This window comes from Solanum pennellii, chromosome 1 (genome assembly GCF_001406875.1).
Source record: "Solanum pennellii chromosome 1, SPENNV200".
NCBI classification, from domain to species: domain Eukaryota; kingdom Viridiplantae; phylum Streptophyta; class Magnoliopsida; order Solanales; family Solanaceae; genus Solanum; species Solanum pennellii.
This window is the reverse complement of record NC_028637.1, coordinates 108,686,452-108,704,439: the sequence shown is the minus strand read 5'-3', so window position 1 is coordinate 108,704,439 and position 17,988 is coordinate 108,686,452. Positions and strand designations below refer to the sequence as shown.

Sequence of the window (17,988 nt, the reverse complement as noted above, 5' to 3'; positions counted from 1 at the left end):
TCTGTGAAAGAATTTGCATCACTATAAGAAGCGGTAGCTCAAAAATTGCCTCTTAATAAAGCATTCTTGATGCCATGTTTTACAACTCTGCTTGACCAAGAATCGCGACTCCATAACAAACCATGAACGATATTTAACTCAAATAGGTCCAGAAAAGTCTCTAAAATACGTGACAGAGTGTATAATTTGTTATCAAAGTTTCACCAATTATGACTATAACAAACCTTTCAGTTCTTTCCAGTCCACCAGTTTCATCTGAAATGACTGCTTCAAATAAAGAGTGCAATGGTTCAGTTGTAAGTTGAATTGGGCCACTACAAGTTCAAACGGAGGGGCTAAAACATATCGACAGGGTGTTTAGGAGTTGGAGTTCTTTTACACAAACCACACCACTAATTCCACAACCTTCATTAAAACTTATAAACCCTCCTTTCTTGCCCAAAGTTTGGATCACTATCATCATTCCCAATAAGAAAAACATGTCATTCTAGAAGTTGAACAAGATGAGTACACTAGACAATTTTTGTCAAAGCTTGATCTCTTAGCCACTGGGCGAAGTAACAGTACCTACAGATCATGGGTTCAAGCCGTGGAAGCAGCCAATAATAATTGCATTAGATAAGTTTTCTATATCAAACACCCTAGGAGTGAGTGGCTCCCTGTTAATGCAGGATGCTTTGTGCACCGGGCTTCCCCTTCCCCTTTGAAGGTTGCAGCATAACGCAAGATTTAAAATAGAAGGCTTCAAATTCAGATTTGTGTACTAATAATGGCTGCCACAAACAGCATTATAATGCTAGGCTAAGATTTGTTTCTATGCAGCAACAGCAAAACATGATTACTTCAATTGAAATTCAGCATAGTACAGAACTTTCAGTTGCATATAGCTATATAACTATTTCTCCATTCAAATACATCTCCAACAAACCAAGACCAAAAGACTGGTAAATATCCCAGGTACCCTCTAACTTGTGTTAATTGATCACCCTTTTACGAACTCCTGACAGTGTAAGGGAAATCAAACTATAGTAAAGCAGAGAGATTCAAATTATTCAGAAAAAAAAAATTGTTTAGAAGAAACATATATGTTCATCATACACTGTTGTTGATAATTCTCCGCCTTGCAAGAAACCTAGCGATCGGCGGCGTAAGACCAAGGGTTATCGGAACCCTAACAGGAAACAGAGCCTTATTAAGCAGCACAGCTACAGCAAGAGCACCGCCACTTGACGCCGCCAGCTCAGCAGTACGATTCCTCTGTTTTGGCGTCGGCGCCGCCACACCATCCTGATTAAAGGGTTCTTCCATAACGAACCCATCAGAGGAAATCACTTGCTGGGGTGAATTAGGAATTTCATCTACTTTTTCTTTGGATAAACCTGGCATTCCGATTTTTTCGAACAGGGCTTCAACGTCTACATTGTTCTTAACAGCAACATAAAGACCTGTAATTGAAGCTGCTGAAACAGAGAAGTGAACACCCAATGCTACCTTTCCGTATTTCTTCAATAGCTCTCTGAATCTTCCAGCCATTGTAGCAAGGTCTATAAGCTTTATGATTTACCGATTAAGTTATTCCTTAGTAATTTAGGAGTGTTATCGGCTAGGGTTTTTCAGGGAATTTGAGTTGTATAGAGAGGATCTTGTTGACTTGAGAGCCACGTTGGTCCTTGTAATTTGTTAGATTTTGCAATTTGGTCCTCAGAATATTTCAATACAAACAACTTAGAAGATTCATGAAAATTCAAAAGAGGGTAATACTTTTTCCTAGACGTAGAAAACATAGCAAATTAACATTTTATTATAATATTTATCTATTATTCTATTAAAGAAATATGTTAAATTTACTTTTTTGACACTTTAAAAAGTAAATTATATTTATTGAATAAAATTATAATCATGCTTTGAACTTTGTATGAGGAAATATACGTGACTTTGAAGTTTTAATTCTAATTTTCACTTTTTTAGAATCTCCAAATTAAACAAAACGTTGGTCACTTAGAAAAGTAAATTGAATTGTACTAGCCTGGCTATTTCATACTCTACGTCCCACAAATAGTCATTCATTATATGAATTATGAGAAGATAGTATTAAAGTTATACATCAAATATACATGTAGAGTTATATAACAAATTCGATTTTCTTGTTTCATTGTCAATCTCATGACCCCTCACCTCACATGACTTGTGTATTCCAGAGTGGCTTTTGTTTTTGCCATATCATGTCATCTTTACAATTTCTCCTCTGGTTTTGGTGTACCTAATGTAATGAAATTGTTTTCACTTTTTACCTTTTGTTTTGTTTTTCACAAATAGGCCTATTGCTAGTTTTCCACAGCCCAAAATAGGCCAGGCACATGTCATCTCAGCCCTGTAATTATTTTCAGACCTTTCTTCAATACGAGGGACCAACCACCAAAGCCCAAAACATAGAAAAGCATCTTCCTTTCTTACTGGAGACACGTGGCATCATGTCTGTGGATTATTGGCATAATCAAAGCACCAAAATGATTAAAAGCAAAATAAAATGAGACGCTAAAATTAATTTTATAAAGTAATGGCTTGTTTAGTTGTGGAATAAATTAAGGTACTAGGCAAAAAGTACTGATACGTCTTTTTTATCAAAATGGCAAGAAATATAAATATTTTTACAATTAGGAGATGATTGACCCAAAGTAACAATATTTTTGGTCTTAACTTGTAAAATAGAATCCGATCCCGACCTAATTACTACAAATATTAGGATCGCCTAACATAGGGAACAAAAATTTGAAACCCAAAGGGCCAGGTGCACACAACCTTATCCTATCCGAGTTTACCCTTGCAAAATTTCGGGGGATCAACCTTATTCAATCAAAGATTTTGCTTACTAGTTAACTTTTCTGATGAAGGAGCTAAGAAAGTCGGATATTGCAAAGAACAGTGTTATTTTTGTAATCTTTTGATGTTTAGCAAACGTTCTGTTGACATAACGTAAACAACAACTATTGGTATTAATTTTGAACGAACAATATGATAATGTAAAAATAGAGAGAGAGGAATCCAAGTGGAATAATGAAAAATATGACCAATACTAATAAGGATGATACAAATAAATACAGTACAGATCCAAGGCTAAGATTAAACTAGCATTACATACAACATAATGAAAGAGTTGCATACATTCCTCTTTCAAACACATATTGAATAAAATAAATAAACAAAAGATGAAATGAATGCTTTAGTTGTTGGTTTAATTGGTGGCGTTGCTGCGGAAAGAACCCAAGGCCTTAATAGCTGCAGCTCTCAAAATGTATTGGTGATATGCTGCTGCTAACAATGCTCCCACAAATGGTCCAACCCAAAAGATCCACTGCACATATACCAAAGAATTAACCTAAATAGTCGTTTGTTCACCCGCTTAGTTTGAAAATAGGCATCGATGACTTACCTGGTCATCCCACACATTTTTATTGTCAGCAATAACAGCAGCTCCAAAGCTCCTAGCAGGGTTGATACCAGTTCCAGTAATAGGAATTGTAGCCAAATGAACCATGAATACAGCAAACCCAATTGGTAATGGAGCCAACACCTTTAAACATCCAAACCATATAAAAAATTCTGATTCAAGGGAATTTGAATTTTTATGAGTGAAAGGTACTTACAGGGATATGGGAATCGCGGGCGCTTCTCTTAGGGTCAGTAGCAGAGAAAACAGTGTAAACAAGGACAAAAGTACCAATAATTTCAGCACCCAAAGCAGTGCCATTATTGTACCCAGATTGCACATAATTAGCACCACCACCTAGTGCGTTGTATGGGTGCGTCATGAATGCCTTGACAAAACCAACTCCACAAATTGCACCTAAACATTGTGCAATTATATAACCCACAGCCCTTACTAATGAAACTTTCCTTGCTAAAAACAACCCAAATGTCACTGCTGGGTTAATATGTCCACCTACAAAACACACACACAAAGAGTTTAGTTTTATTTAAGTTCAATTTCAAATAGTAAAATTCTAGATCTGTATGTGCTCACCAGAGATACCGGCAGTGCAGTAGACAAGTACAAAAATCATGCCTCCAAAAGCCCAAGCGATACCGAGAATACCAACTCCGTCACATTTATCAGCACCGTTCAACTTCTTGTGTCCGATAACTGTAGCGACAGTGACGTAGAGGAAAAGCAGAGTAGCAATAAACTCAGCAATTAAAGCTCTGTAGAAAGACCAGAGTTTGAGTTCAGCAAAATCGAGCAACGGTGCAGGTGGTGGATCCACATAATCTTTGCCATGCTGTTGAACTTGTCCTTCTTCAATCACTTCTTTTGACATTTTTGCTTCGGAATCTATTTGTATCAGAGGAAATAATATGAGTGCGTTGTGAGCAAATGGAGAGAGGAGAGCGGCTTTTATGGATAAGGTGAGGGTACGATTGGAATAGAATTTTGAATTTGAAAGAAAAGTACATACATAATTAAAGAGTGTGCATTAGTTATTATACAGTGTTGTACTAGTAATATTTAGAAAGACAATTTTCACATATAGCAAATAAAAAATTTATATTTATATGATATAGTAAAATTTATATAATTATGCTCCATAGCAAATATAAAACTGTATAATTCGCTATACATGTACAATTGTATAATTCCCTGACTTAAATTGTATAATTCGTTGACCTATTTCACTGTAATTGTATAATTCGCTATCCTATTTCAATGCAATTATATAATGCATAATTATATAATTCGCGGCCTATTTTGCTGCAATATTTGTATAAAATTTGTTTTGCATACAATTAAATCGAAGTAAAATGTATGTATATTGCATAATTATAAGTGTATAGGAAGAAGATATATGTTTTTCTCTCGCTTTATACAAAAACAGAAACACAATATATACACTTCTGTTGTATAAAGTGAGTGAAAATTGTATTTCATTGCAATTGTATAGTTCACAATTATATAATTCGTTGGCCTTTTCGGTGCAATATTTGTATAAATTTTACATTTGTCTACAATTTAATTGATATAAAATGTTTGTAAATTGTATAATTAAGTGTATAGCACGAAGATATATATTTTTGCATGTGTATATACAATTTTCTCTTGCTTTATACAAAACAGAAGCACAATTTATACACTTCTGTGTATAAAGCGAGAGAGGCGAGCAGAGGGAGAGTGGCGAGCGAGAATGGGAGAGTGGCGAGCGAGATTTTTGGGAGAGAGGCGACTGACAAACTTTGGCTAACGTTTGATATGGAGTACAATTAAATCAAATCGTAATTACTTCATTTATTTTAGATTATTAGTTTGCTATTATATACAATTATCTCTATTTAGAATTAATGGCGTGTAATGTTTTCGCTAATACGTTCGAAAATTATCTCTTGTCATTTGTCAAGGACCAAAAATACAACTTTTTGATTTTTTTAAAAAAAAACATGTTATGATAATTGTGTTTTGATGGGACCAGAACCAGCTAGACCATGTGTTTGGGCTGTATCTGCGTTGTTGTGGGGTTAGACTTTCTTTTGTCTACAAACTATTCTAGCCGTTATACGTCTTTTTTCTTCAACTTCCTCTCTTTTTTTTTTTTGAAAAAATTGAAGCATAACAATAAATGAATAATAAATGTTGATATAAGAATACAAACGGGCAAGTTTTGGATATAATCATAGGTCGATACTAGTTTTTCTGATCATTCAAATTGTATAAATTTTAATATGTCTTATCATTTTTACTTGTTTTTTCTATTTAAAGAATTATTTAACCGCATTAGTTTGTTTTATAGAGAGATAATAACCTGAAAAAAGAGAGAATTAATATGTCGTATCAATTTTAGTAGTCTCTAAGGCAAGAATAAGTAAGTCCATATTTTTTATTTTTTATAAATAAGTAAACTAATAGTTTTGAAATAAAAGTAAACAGAGATATTATTATCTATTGATATTATTTTACCTACCCTTAATGAAAGGAACTTCCAAACAAAGTTGAAACTTTGTCATCCACTTGGCAAATTCACTTGAAGTAAAAGGAATATTTGAGTGAGTCCTATTCAAAGAATTTTTACAAATTTTGGTACTTGAAGATTTCATGCTTAGAATCTAAGTATGAGATTGAGTTACTTAGTAGCTCTTAACTTACCTTTGAATCCCAAAGATAAACCCCTTAGTCCAAGATAATGAAATTAATGGGAAAAATACCTCTTTTAATTAGTATCAGCATAGATCATAAAACTATACAATGTATTGTCATGAAACTAACTACTTATTGTATTGTATTTTAGTAATAGTAAATGTTAACATCACTAGCTTATCTTTTTCTTGAGGCGAAGATTCATCAGAAACGACATTTTTACATCTTACAAAGAAGAAATAAGATTTGTGTACACTCTTTGGCCCTTGTCCTTTTCAGATTTCATTTGTAAGATCACATTGAAATATTGTTACTGTTGTCAACGTATTAGCTTAAAACAATAAAGGTTGAGACAAAATTTTGTAAACTAACAATGTACAATATTTCCAAATAATCGGTAATAATTAGCATAAATAATTTGTTATTCATAACTTGGTATAACACAATATATTAGATGTAGTATCTTTTCCATAAATTAAATCGAGGTGGTAGGGGATGCATGTTCTCGTACTTATGTCTAACTTCCTAATTATAATATAGTAGCACCCCCTCAGGCCCTCACTAGGAATAATATTGATTGTGTTAACTCATAATCAGAACTTATTCTATTATTTTGTTTATGTGGTTTTGTACTTTGATCAATCATTAGTGATACAATTCATTGCTGTACTTATCTGTGTTTAAATGATTATTATATGAAAATCTTGGTTTATTATATATTAGTTTATATGTTGAAAGACAAAATAAAACAGATTGTTTTTTGCGTGGGTATAGTTGAATTTTTGTTTATTTAATTAATTAATGTGGTCAACTTAGCAGGGTACTGATTCTTTATTAGGATAAAGCCAGAAAAATACAATATTTCTCTGTCATCCAAGTTAGACACATATTATTTTATTCTACCTAAAGTATTATAAATTAGTTTAAGAATTACGATTTCAAAATTATAATTAAAAAAATTAGAGAAATGCATTTAAATTATGCTAGAAAATTATTAAAACGATAGCCACTCGCGTAAGTTATGTTTCAAAAGAATAATTAAGATTTTCTTATTTTCATTAAAAGCATCGTCCAAAAAATAAGCTTGATGTGCGCAAATTTCAAATAAAATTCCAACCCCATCGTAGAATGGACAAATCGATAGAATCATGTGCTACACAGCTAGCACTTATTTGCCTACTTCAACCCCACAACTAATTATTTCCATCTTTGTTCCACTAAAAAAACATACATTCTCCTCTCTATAATAAATAAATAATTTGACTCGAGCACCTTTTTAAAAATTCTTTAGGGATTATTATTATCACTAAGTTTCAAATTTCAGGATGTTATCAAAGAATTTCACACATAACATTTTGAAACTGAAAAAAAGGCAATATTTCAAAACAAAGTTGGAAAATAATCAGTGTAACTTACATAAAACTCCTGATAAAGTCACTAGATTATATGTTAAGTATAAAAATGATATATGTAAAAATGATATGGGAAGTCAGTTTTTTATTTATTTGTGTTATACTCTATGGGCCCGTTTGGCCATAAATATATTTGGGAAAAATTTGGCAAATAATGTTTGTCCATACAATTTGCCATTATTTGGCAAATATTTTTGGCAAATATCCCAAATTTCCAAATACTAGTTTTTTCTAGTATTTGGGCCAAATCTCATTATTTGGGATATTTTGAAAATTAAAATTTTACCCCAATCTTTTATCTTTTACAAAAACACCCTCTCTAGTTTTTGCTTGCGTTGTATTACATCATTTTTTACGTGAACACCAAAATAGTGATGAAATATTTAGTGAATATTAAATAATGATATGATTGTTGATGAAAATTATTAAAAATTGGCTTTAGGTAACAAAGTCATGTACTTTGTCTGCTTCACGATACATGGAATAATTCTTGTTGCACTCACTCCAAATTACCACATCGTTTTAGTGTCATGGACATTATTTGTTATTGTTGTAACGAACATTCAATTGACTTGTAATACAAACTTTTAGTTAGTTTTGATAGTTTTTAAAACTTGTGGGTATAAATCATATTTTTCTAAAAAGTTGAAATATATTTCCCAAATTTTATGGCCAAACAGATGGTGAAATTTCACCCAAATTTTCACTCAAATAATATTTGCCAAGAATATTTGGAAATCTATGGCCAAACGCTAGCTATATGAAGCTGGTAGATTCTTCTTTAGAACAAACATCACGTTGACGTTACAAGGAAAAAAAAAACCAGTCCTTATTGTATTGATTACAACTAGTGGAGGACTACTTTTTGCTTGGACAAGACAAATCATCAGAAAAATTGACTCTTTTAGGTGTATTCGATACAGTGGAGACTTCAAACATTTAATTGGTTAAAAAATTTAAAAATGTATTTTAAAAAATAATTTAATAAAATTAGAGAAAACAAGTTCCTCGAATAATAATATTTCATATTAATTATATCGATCGCAAAATTCCATCCTCACCCTATCACAACGTAACTTTTGTGTAATAGATGGAGTTTTGTGTTGCTAGTCGAACAGGATAAAAGAGAAAAACCGGAACCAGTGAGAAGTCGACACGTATCAATTTGGAAAAAGCCGTTGGTGTTTCCAGAGAGTTCCTTGGGCAGTTGGTACGCAACGGTTGAATCTATTTCTTTCCGTTCGAACCACTTTTTGCAAATACCATAAATTTATTAAGGGCCCCAAATTATTTCGATATTTAATTTGTGATTAGATTTAGGGAAAATTAGGGGATTAATAGTGGATATTTGTGAAAGTTTTAATATAGACGGAATAATTGAGAGACTAATGTATTTGACTTAATTTATCTCCTGAACTCTTCTATTAATGATTTTATCAATTAAACACTTAAAATTATTAAAATAGAATATTTTAAACAGAATGATTAAGTGTGTCTTTCAATCGCTCACTATCCAGTATCCACATCATAAATACATAGTCACATATTTTTTTTAATTACAAATAATATTTTTAAAACTAATCTTTAAATTCATTTATTTCTTGATTTCTTTTTATTTTTTCTTCTCTTCCCATATTTTTCATCTATTTTGCTACTAATTACATTTTTCCTTTCATAGTGAATTTTTTAATATGAAGAGGAATTAGAGATAAGCACAGCTTTCGTTATGTTTTTTGTTATAAATTTTGTTATTTTAATGGTGGTGAGAAAATAAAGTGACTCTAATGATAGAGGATGAGAGAAAGAAGAGAAGGAGACAAAAAATGGGTCATTATAGAGAATTCTTAATAATGTTGAAAGTCTTACATTTACAAAGAAATTTCAATTTTCAAAAATACGCTTTTCAATAACTCATCTAAAATTCACATTTTTTCACAATTTAGAACCACTTCCTCCCCTTCCCCTCTTTTACCAAAATCTAAATAAATTTTTTTTCCTGAATCGTTATAGAACTCTCGAATGATAGGTAGCATATGACAAGAGAAAGAGGGGGAATTGTGGGTAAAAGTACTGAAAAAATTTGAAGAAGAAGAGATCGAAGAGAAAGAGAGAGAATTGTGTGTGGTGATGGTGGGGTTGGGTGAAATTATGAGGAGGAAGAAGAAAAAAAATACAACATAATGGAAATGAGTTTTTTTTATAGTTTTCTTTAATTTTAAGTGTTCAGTTGATAAAGTCGTGAGTAGAAGAGTTCAGGTGATAAACATAGTCAATTATAAGGGTCTTCCAGGTTATTCTGCCTTAAATATATAGTATTTAATCAGTCATCATACTATAATTTTAGTTAATTATCACTCTGAACCAATATTCTATGATTATGAGCTGGAGTTTTGAGTTTGTATCGTTTACATATTTGTAATGTGTATAACTTTTGTATAACATATTTTGTATGATTGTTTAAAGTTCATATGTTTGTTTTTTTATAAATTTTATATTTCAACTTTATACAAAAAAAAAATTAGCTCAATAATAGAAACTCATCCGCGAATTATACAAACGAGACAGCTTAAATTATAGCTACATCCCATAAATATGTAAACTATAGCTATGGAGAATGAATAAATTTATTATAATGACTATTTACGATAATTTTCCATTTGTATTGTATTTGATTATCATATTAATTCAAAAAATGAGATTATATATCTCGTTTATAATTATATTATACAGCAACCCTTTTAAGGGTTTAGATTATTTTTAATGATTCTGTGAAGTTTTTTAAAAATATAAAAATAAAATTAGTGTAGTCTACTTATCTTATGGTGGTATCGATAAAGGTTTTTACCAGATTAATTCAATTGGGTGACTTAATAGTTGGATAAGAAATAAGTACTAATTTTTATATAATTTATAAGGGCTTGATAGATAAATATAAAATAAGTTATATGCCATTTTTCTTCTTTTCATAGAGGATCAATTAATTTAATATCGAAGTCTTTCTTTTGTCCTTCCTTTATTTTTACCCTATCACTAATCTTGAAGTTGAGTGAAGTGCTCTTTATTTTAAATAGGCTATTTGGTTTTGCCTTGATATCTCATTCGATGCATCTTATTATTCTGATTTGTCAATAAAGTTGGATCTACGTAATTTATTGTATCAAATAACCCTTGTTTTATTATTATTTTTTTTGGTAAAGTAATATAGTGATATATATTTTGTTTTTGTATAGACAAGGAACACAGCTTAACATATTTAAAATTTTGTCTTCATTATAAGAATCGGACCACACTTATATTTGCACATATATATATATTCCATAGTTTCTTGAATTATATTGTCTTATGTATGTGGATATATATTGTAGCATTTTGATTCTTGAAAAGACAAGTTCATGTTGTTGCCCACTTGCCCATAATAAGTAAAAGAAGGTGACAATGAAAACAAACATATACTCTGCCTCAGCCAAATCTTTTTGGCAAAAGAACAACATATTGTACACCCTCCACCATATGCACTTTCATCAAAATGAGGTTCATACATATATTTTTTTTTTTTGTAAAAGATATGATATGATATTCCTAAAGTAAAACAAAAAAAACTGCAATTAGATAGAGCAATTGATTATTATATATAGTTTGATAATTGGCACATGTGATGATGTATGTAATAAGACTTGAGCTATGGAAAAGATCTTTCTTCTTATGATATGTTTATTGTCTAAAAAACAAACGATCTAGCGATTGAAAAAATGATGGGGTGATTTTATATGAATGTGAACACAAAATTGAGGATTGATTAGGTCCAAAATTGAACACCTCCGCATCAAAATGAGGTTTTTGATGAAAGATATGATATTCCACAAGAATTAAAAAAAAAACTGCAATTAATAGAGCAATTGAGGATTATGTATAGTTTGACATATAATTGTGACATGTGATGCATGTAAGAAGACTTGAGCTGTGTAAAGATTTATCTTCTTCTCATAATATGTTTATAATCTGCAAAACAAATGATTTTACGAGTTTTTTCTCAAAAGACATGGGAACTGCTGTCCCTTTTTACTTGTCCATTTTTGAATTGGCACACCTATTAAGAAAATAATTAATGACGTAATGAGTTTACCATTTTACCCCTATTAATTATGAAGTGGATGAAAAGTTCTACATTTTTCAAAGTAATTAGTCATTTAATTGTGGGTATAATAGGTAAAAAGAATTGTCCTGTCAAAATGGACAAGTAATTAGGGATAACTATAAAAAGAAAAGTGGACAAGTAATTAGGGACGGAGAGAGTAACTTTTAGGATTGTGATAGACACGGGTTATATTCTTTAAACTATATCCAAGCATCAGATATGACAAACTTCAAGTGATTCCAAGTTAGACGAAAGTAAAGAGTTAAACTTTAGAAAACTAGTGGTGTCCTCAGGGAAATAATAGCTTTGGGTAATATTTTCTGGGATTTGCGTGGACACTGGTAGAGATCCGACAAGTGAAAAGAGGTAGAGTTAGCAACCCATCATATTTCGAAATTTGAATAATAATCCTAAAACAGTAAGTCCAGTTGTATACTTAACAGGAATACGCAGTGACACTGAACATTACTTGTTTTTCCCTCTTAATTGACAATAAGGTAGTAGTTTTAAAGGATATATGGCCATATTGGGAGTAGGATAAATAATCAGGTAAATAACACATAAAGATTCAAAATCGCAATTTAACTAGGCCTAGTTGCAGATTGATAGCTCTACAATGAGCTTCAGTACTGAAGTTGCATAACAGTTCAATGTTATTGCGTGTTGTTCAATATAGTTGCAGTTCAAACAGCTTCTCCCATTTGGCTTTGTCAAATATCATATAGCTTTCATTTTAGTGTATTGCTTCACTCTATATCACCTTGTTGCCTTCTTTGAGTTGCAACTTCCATGGAAGTTAGAAGCAGATGCCAAGGACTAAAATCCCACTAGCCAAACACCACTTCAAATAACAATAAGAAGAGACCTTACGATCAACATATATCTCCAGCAATATGTAACTAAGTAAAAACTGGATCAACTCGTCTTCACTGAAGAACAAAGTTTTACTGCAAAAGTTAGGAAGAACAATATCTAAAGGTTCAGAAGCAAACATCAAGGACATATTTACTACTACATAACGATTGCTGATAGAAATCTACTACTATATATTCCCAACTCCATCACCAGAATATGAGAACATTGGTTGGCTTCATTCAAATGCCCAAGCATTCTCCCTCCTGACCTCCTCCTCTTCCTCCGGAGTGAAGTCGTTCTTGATGTTAAAAGTCTTTCGGATCTCCTCCGGAGTCTTTCCTTTGATCATGTCTGCCACAGTCTGACAGGTCAGATCAAGCAGACTCTTGATATTCAGGTAGTTAGCCGCCTGAGAAATCACAACAACAGTATGAATTAGAATCTAAAGCAAATCACCAATATACCATTACAAAGTGAGGAACCAAAGAGCACATAACAATGAGTTAAAGCAACCAACTATATTTATCAGGGCTCCACAGTTCATCTGTAGATTGTTTTAGATGTTACTTCTACTATCACAACAAGAACACACACACAGTGTAGTCCCACAAAGTGGAAATTGGGGGAGGGTAGAGATTACTTCTATTAGCATTGATATATTAATATCGGTGACTATGAAAGCAAATATTAAACTAGTTATTGAAAGAACATTTGGCTTCCAAAATAATAATAATTATCACTAAAAGTAAAATGAATGTGTCACACTCTTTGGGACTCAATATGATTGCCAGATCAAGAGAGTGAAACATACACAATGATGAGCCACCACTCAAAGGGGTTCAGAATTCCCAAATGTACAGTATCAACAATAATAATAAAGTTTGTATCAGAAGAAATTATAAGCATGTTATCAGCCTATACTTGTAAAATGCCTAAAAGTTGAAGTTTAACTTTTTCAACAAGAAGAAGAACACACAAAGTGGGAACTGGGGAGGCTAGAGGTTACTTTATTAGTGACAGTGGAAGCAAATACTAAATATGAATTAGGTCATACATTTAGAGACTCTACAATATGAGTGTCAAATCAAAACTGTATACTATATACCTGATCAGCCAGAATTCACATAACTACAGAAACAACAATAAGAACAAAGTCTACATTAAAGGAAATTATAAGCATGCTATCAGCCTATACTTGTAAAATACCTAAAAATTGAATTATAGTATGCGAATGAACCCTAAACAATCAGGCAAATAAAACTATCAATCAATCAATAAGTACAACGAAGGCATAAAAACAGATCTGAATACACAAACAATTAAAGCAAAAGAGAAAGGAAACATCGCATAAAAAGTAAAACTACAGAGAAACCCTAAAAACAGAAAATCGGGCAAACCAATCACAAGCATAAAAAATTAAACCGAATACATAAACAATAGAAGCATCAGAAACAGAAATCGTAAAACAAGCCATACAACCCTGAAACAGAAAATCAAACAAACAAACCAGCAATCAGTCAAAATCAGTACAGCAAAACCATAAAAAAATCAACATAATAAAAACAATTCCACAGTAAAACTGGAACCATACCAGAATCAGATCAAAAAGAGTTCCCTGATCAACTTTAACAAATTCAGCATCAAAGACCTTCAATTCATCCTCGGCGGCCTTGTCCTCTGTCTTAGACGAGGCTTCGACATGGCGCTTAGAGTACTCAATCACCTTTGCCAAGATCTTGCTTGTAACATTAGGGAGAGGGATGTTAGAGCCGGCGCAATCGTCCTCAATCAAGTGCTTGATGGTCTGCGATTCCAAAGCAACCGCCTCATCCACCTCGAAAACCTCACCATCAGAACTCTTCAACAAGATCTTCGTCGGAGTAGACATAGTCGGTCGATGATAAATATCAAACCCTAAAACTGATGACGAGAGAGAAAACGGATGAGTTTTTTTTTTGTGAAAGCTAACAATAAGAAGTCTAATAGAAAGGGTAATAGATTTATATAGGGGCCCGTTTGGAAATAGATTTCTCAAATAATATTTGAGAAAATATTTGCCATGTTTGTTGATACAATTTATTATTATTTGGCAAATACTTTTGGTAAATATTTCAAATTTCTAAACAGTAATTTTTTTAATATTAGGATCAAAATCTCATTATTTGGGATCTTTTAAAAATTAAAATTTTATCCCAAATTTTTTTCTTTTATAAAAATACCTTCTATAATAATTATTTGCGTTGTATTACGTAATCTTATACGTGAACACCAAAATAGTGATCAAATACTTAGTGACTATTAAAAAATAATATGATTGTTGATGAAAATGATGAAAAATTAGCTCAATGTAACAAAGTCATGTACTTTGTCTAGTCACGATGTATTGAATGATGCTTATTTCACTCACTCCAAATTACTACATTGCTCTAGTGTCATGGACATTATTTGTTATTGTTGTAACGAACATCTAATTGACTTATAATACAAATTTATAGTTAGTTTTGATAGTTTTTAAAATTTATGGGTGTAAATCATATTTTTCTGAAAATGTGATAGCTATTTCCCAAATTTTATGATTATACATATGGTATGAAATTTTCACCCAAATAATATTTTTATCAAAAATATTTAAAAATTTATGACCAAACTAATATTTTCATTTGAATGATATTTGTCAAGAATATTTGAAAATTTATGGTATCATAGTTGTATTGCAAATTTTTGATCATTCAGTTTAAAAAGTTTGGCCTTTTCGGCTTCACCGCCTCGATTTTGTTTTAGTTAAAATAAAGAAGTATTGTTTACTTCTGGCTTCACAAGTTATATCCAAATATATGAAATTTCTTTTCTCAAGAGTTTTTGTAATTATAATAATAAGCTTTTTTATTATTAGAATAGAAAATAACCTCTCAAAGCATATAAGTCATGGAATGTTTAATGTGAAAAACTTGGACTGTAGATATCCTCTTCCAAATATAATAATTGAAATACTTTCAGTAGGAACTCAAAAATATATTCTATTTATTAAGATAGAAATAATAGGTGCATTTTAAGCATTCTAAGTCTATATAAATTTTGATATACAATTAAATTTTGACATGAGAAAAAAATTGCAAAATGGATAATAAATAAATATACGCACAGCAAAAAGAAATTATCAAATCTTCGTTGCATAACGACTTCAAGTTGCAAAGCAAAAGTTGTGAACAAGAAAGTAATATCTAAAGGTTTCAACAACAAAACATTAAGAAAACAACAAACATAACACTTGATAGAAATCTACTACAATTCCAGCACCAGAATATGAAAACATTGGCAGAGCTTCATTCAAATGCCCATGCATTCTCCCTCCTAACCTCCTCCTCTTCCTCTGGAGTGAAGTCATTCTTTATGTTGAAGGTCTTGCGAATCGCCTCTGGGGTCTTACCTTTGATCATGTCAGCCACAGTCTGGCAGGTCAGATCAAGCAGACTCTTGATGTTCAGATAGTTTGCAGCCTGAAATGTCGCAAAACAGTGTGCATTATAATTAAAGCATAGCATTACAAAGTGAAGAAACGAAGCATATAAACAATGGGTTCAAGCGACCAATTGCTATCCTCGCATTGTTTTTATACACACAACATGAACATGAACACACCTGGGGTGGGTAGAGACTATTCCTATTCTCACATGATCTATTAGTGATAATGACAGGGTAGCAAATATTAAACTATAGATGTTGAGAGATCAATTTTCAAATTCACTTCCAAATTCTAATAATAATAATTATAATAAGGAATTGAACAGTATAACACATACAATGATCAGCCACTTATAGGGGTTGGAATTTCCAAAACTACAGAATGAACAAAGGAACAAAATCTACATTGTAAAAGAAATTAGAAGCATGTTGAAGCCCCCCTAATGCCTAAAAATTGATGTAACTTTTGAAACATGAACACACAGAGAGAGAACTGGGGCGGGTAGAAGATACTTCTATGAGAATAGTATGTCAATATTAAATCTGAATTGGGGTCATACAGTTTGGGACTTTGCAATTTAAGTGCCAGATCAAAAGTGTACAACATATCCAACGTTCAGCCAGAATTTTCAAAACTACAGACTCTACACGTTATCACCCTATATTTGTAAACTGCCTAATAGATGCACTATAGTATGCGTATGAACCCTAAACAATTAGGATAAATAAATCAAATGAGTACAACAAAGGGCTTAACAATGCAACTGCATACACATACACAGATTATTTTTATTAAGCATCGCATAAAGATGCAACTACGGATACACCCTAAAAAACCAGAAAAACAGGAAAATCAACAAGCAGCATAAACAATTAAACCGAATACACAAACAATAAAATTAACAGAAGCAGAAATCGTAAAACAGAGCATATAACTTCAGATGAAGTTTATAGCAAAAAACAAGGCAAACAGTAGAAATCAGAACAAACAAAATCATAAAAAATTAACAACGAAAAGAGTAAAAATCAAACCATACCAGAATCAGGTCAAAGAGAGTTTTCTGATCAACTTTGACAAATTCAGCATCAAAGACCTTCAAAGCAACATCAGCGTCGGCGCCCTCTGTCTTAGATGTGGATTCCTCTTCCACATGGCGCTTAAGGTACTCGAGAACCTTTGCCAAAATGTTGCCAGAAACATTGGAAATAGGGATGTGTGAGCCGGCGCAATCGTCCTCGATCAAAAACTTGATGGTCTGAGATTCCAAAGCAACCGCTTCCTCCACCTCGAAAACCTCGCCATCGTTGCTCTTCAACAAGATCTTCTTTGGAGAAGACATAGTCGGTCAGTGGGTCGGTGAATCGAGAAAGAAAGCAAACACTAACGGAGAGAGAAAACGGTTGAGTTTTTGTTACTAAGCACAAGTGAGTGAGTGAGTGAGGGGAGGGAGACTATATATAGGCGTTTTATTGTAAGTAACCGTTTTGATTTTACTGTGGTAATTCTCTTTAATTTACCACCCTCCTTAAAGTTATACCTTTTCGGCTCCATCGACCTAATTATATATATATATATACAATAGTACGTTTTCTTCTCTTCTTAAGAGATTGTCTTGAGTAGAAAATTAAAAAGGTAAGAAAATTTGTCAAAAATTTTAAAAGGATAATAAAATTTACTATTGAGTTAAAAGGATAATTTTCTAATTGTGAATTTAATATTGTTTAATTTATGGTTTTAATTAGGACAGTTGCCGCAAGGCGAGGAATTTCATGTGTTTGTAACGCTCAACGGCCATTAGCCATTTTCTAATTGTAATTTAACACCGTTAAAATTAGAATTTAAATTAGGGCAGCCACCGCAAGGCACTTGTAAGACAGCCTCCATTAGCCATTTTTCTAATTGTATTTTAACACCGTTTAAAGTAGGGCATCCATCGCAAAACGCGAATTTCATGCACTGCAAGACATGAAATTTCACGTGCTTTGTAATTAGGGTTTAAACT

The 17,988-nt window shown here is 32.0% G+C and overlaps 4 protein-coding genes across 4 annotated transcripts; all 4 read right to left on the bottom strand.

Moving 5' to 3' along the window:
• Nucleotides 1–811: 811 nt before the first annotated feature.
• Nucleotides 812–1,677, bottom strand: LOC107012153. The gene has a single exon (XM_015211919.2). The coding sequence runs from the start codon at nucleotides 1,531–1,533 to the stop codon at nucleotides 1,093–1,095; it is 441 nt and encodes a 146-aa protein (XP_015067405.1). The 5' UTR covers nucleotides 1,534–1,677; the 3' UTR covers nucleotides 812–1,092.
• A 1,366-nt stretch (nucleotides 1,678–3,043) lies between these two features.
• On the bottom strand, nucleotides 3,044–4,392 carry LOC107007904 (aquaporin PIP2-7). Its single transcript, XM_015206744.2, has 4 exons — nucleotides 4,022–4,392; nucleotides 3,645–3,940; nucleotides 3,431–3,571; nucleotides 3,044–3,352 (listed from the first exon to the last, which is right to left on the bottom strand). The coding sequence occupies exons 1-4, from the start codon at nucleotides 4,314–4,316 to the stop codon at nucleotides 3,233–3,235; spliced, it is 852 nt and encodes a 283-aa protein (XP_015062230.1). The 5' UTR covers nucleotides 4,317–4,392; the 3' UTR covers nucleotides 3,044–3,232.
• An 8,156-nt stretch (nucleotides 4,393–12,548) lies between these two features.
• LOC107008272 (SKP1-like protein 1B) lies at nucleotides 12,549–14,508 on the bottom strand. Its single transcript, XM_015207235.2, has 2 exons — nucleotides 14,115–14,508; nucleotides 12,549–12,932 (listed from the first exon to the last, which is right to left on the bottom strand). The coding sequence occupies exons 1-2, from the start codon at nucleotides 14,409–14,411 to the stop codon at nucleotides 12,759–12,761; spliced, it is 471 nt and encodes a 156-aa protein (XP_015062721.1). The 5' UTR covers nucleotides 14,412–14,508; the 3' UTR covers nucleotides 12,549–12,758.
• Nucleotides 14,509–15,669: 1,161 nt separating this feature from the next.
• On the bottom strand, nucleotides 15,670–17,577 carry LOC107004142 (SKP1-like protein 1B). Its single transcript, XM_015202383.2, has 2 exons — nucleotides 17,023–17,577; nucleotides 15,670–16,020 (listed from the first exon to the last, which is right to left on the bottom strand). The coding sequence occupies exons 1-2, from the start codon at nucleotides 17,323–17,325 to the stop codon at nucleotides 15,847–15,849; spliced, it is 477 nt and encodes a 158-aa protein (XP_015057869.1). The 5' UTR covers nucleotides 17,326–17,577; the 3' UTR covers nucleotides 15,670–15,846.
• Nucleotides 17,578–17,988: the final 411 nt, after the last annotated feature.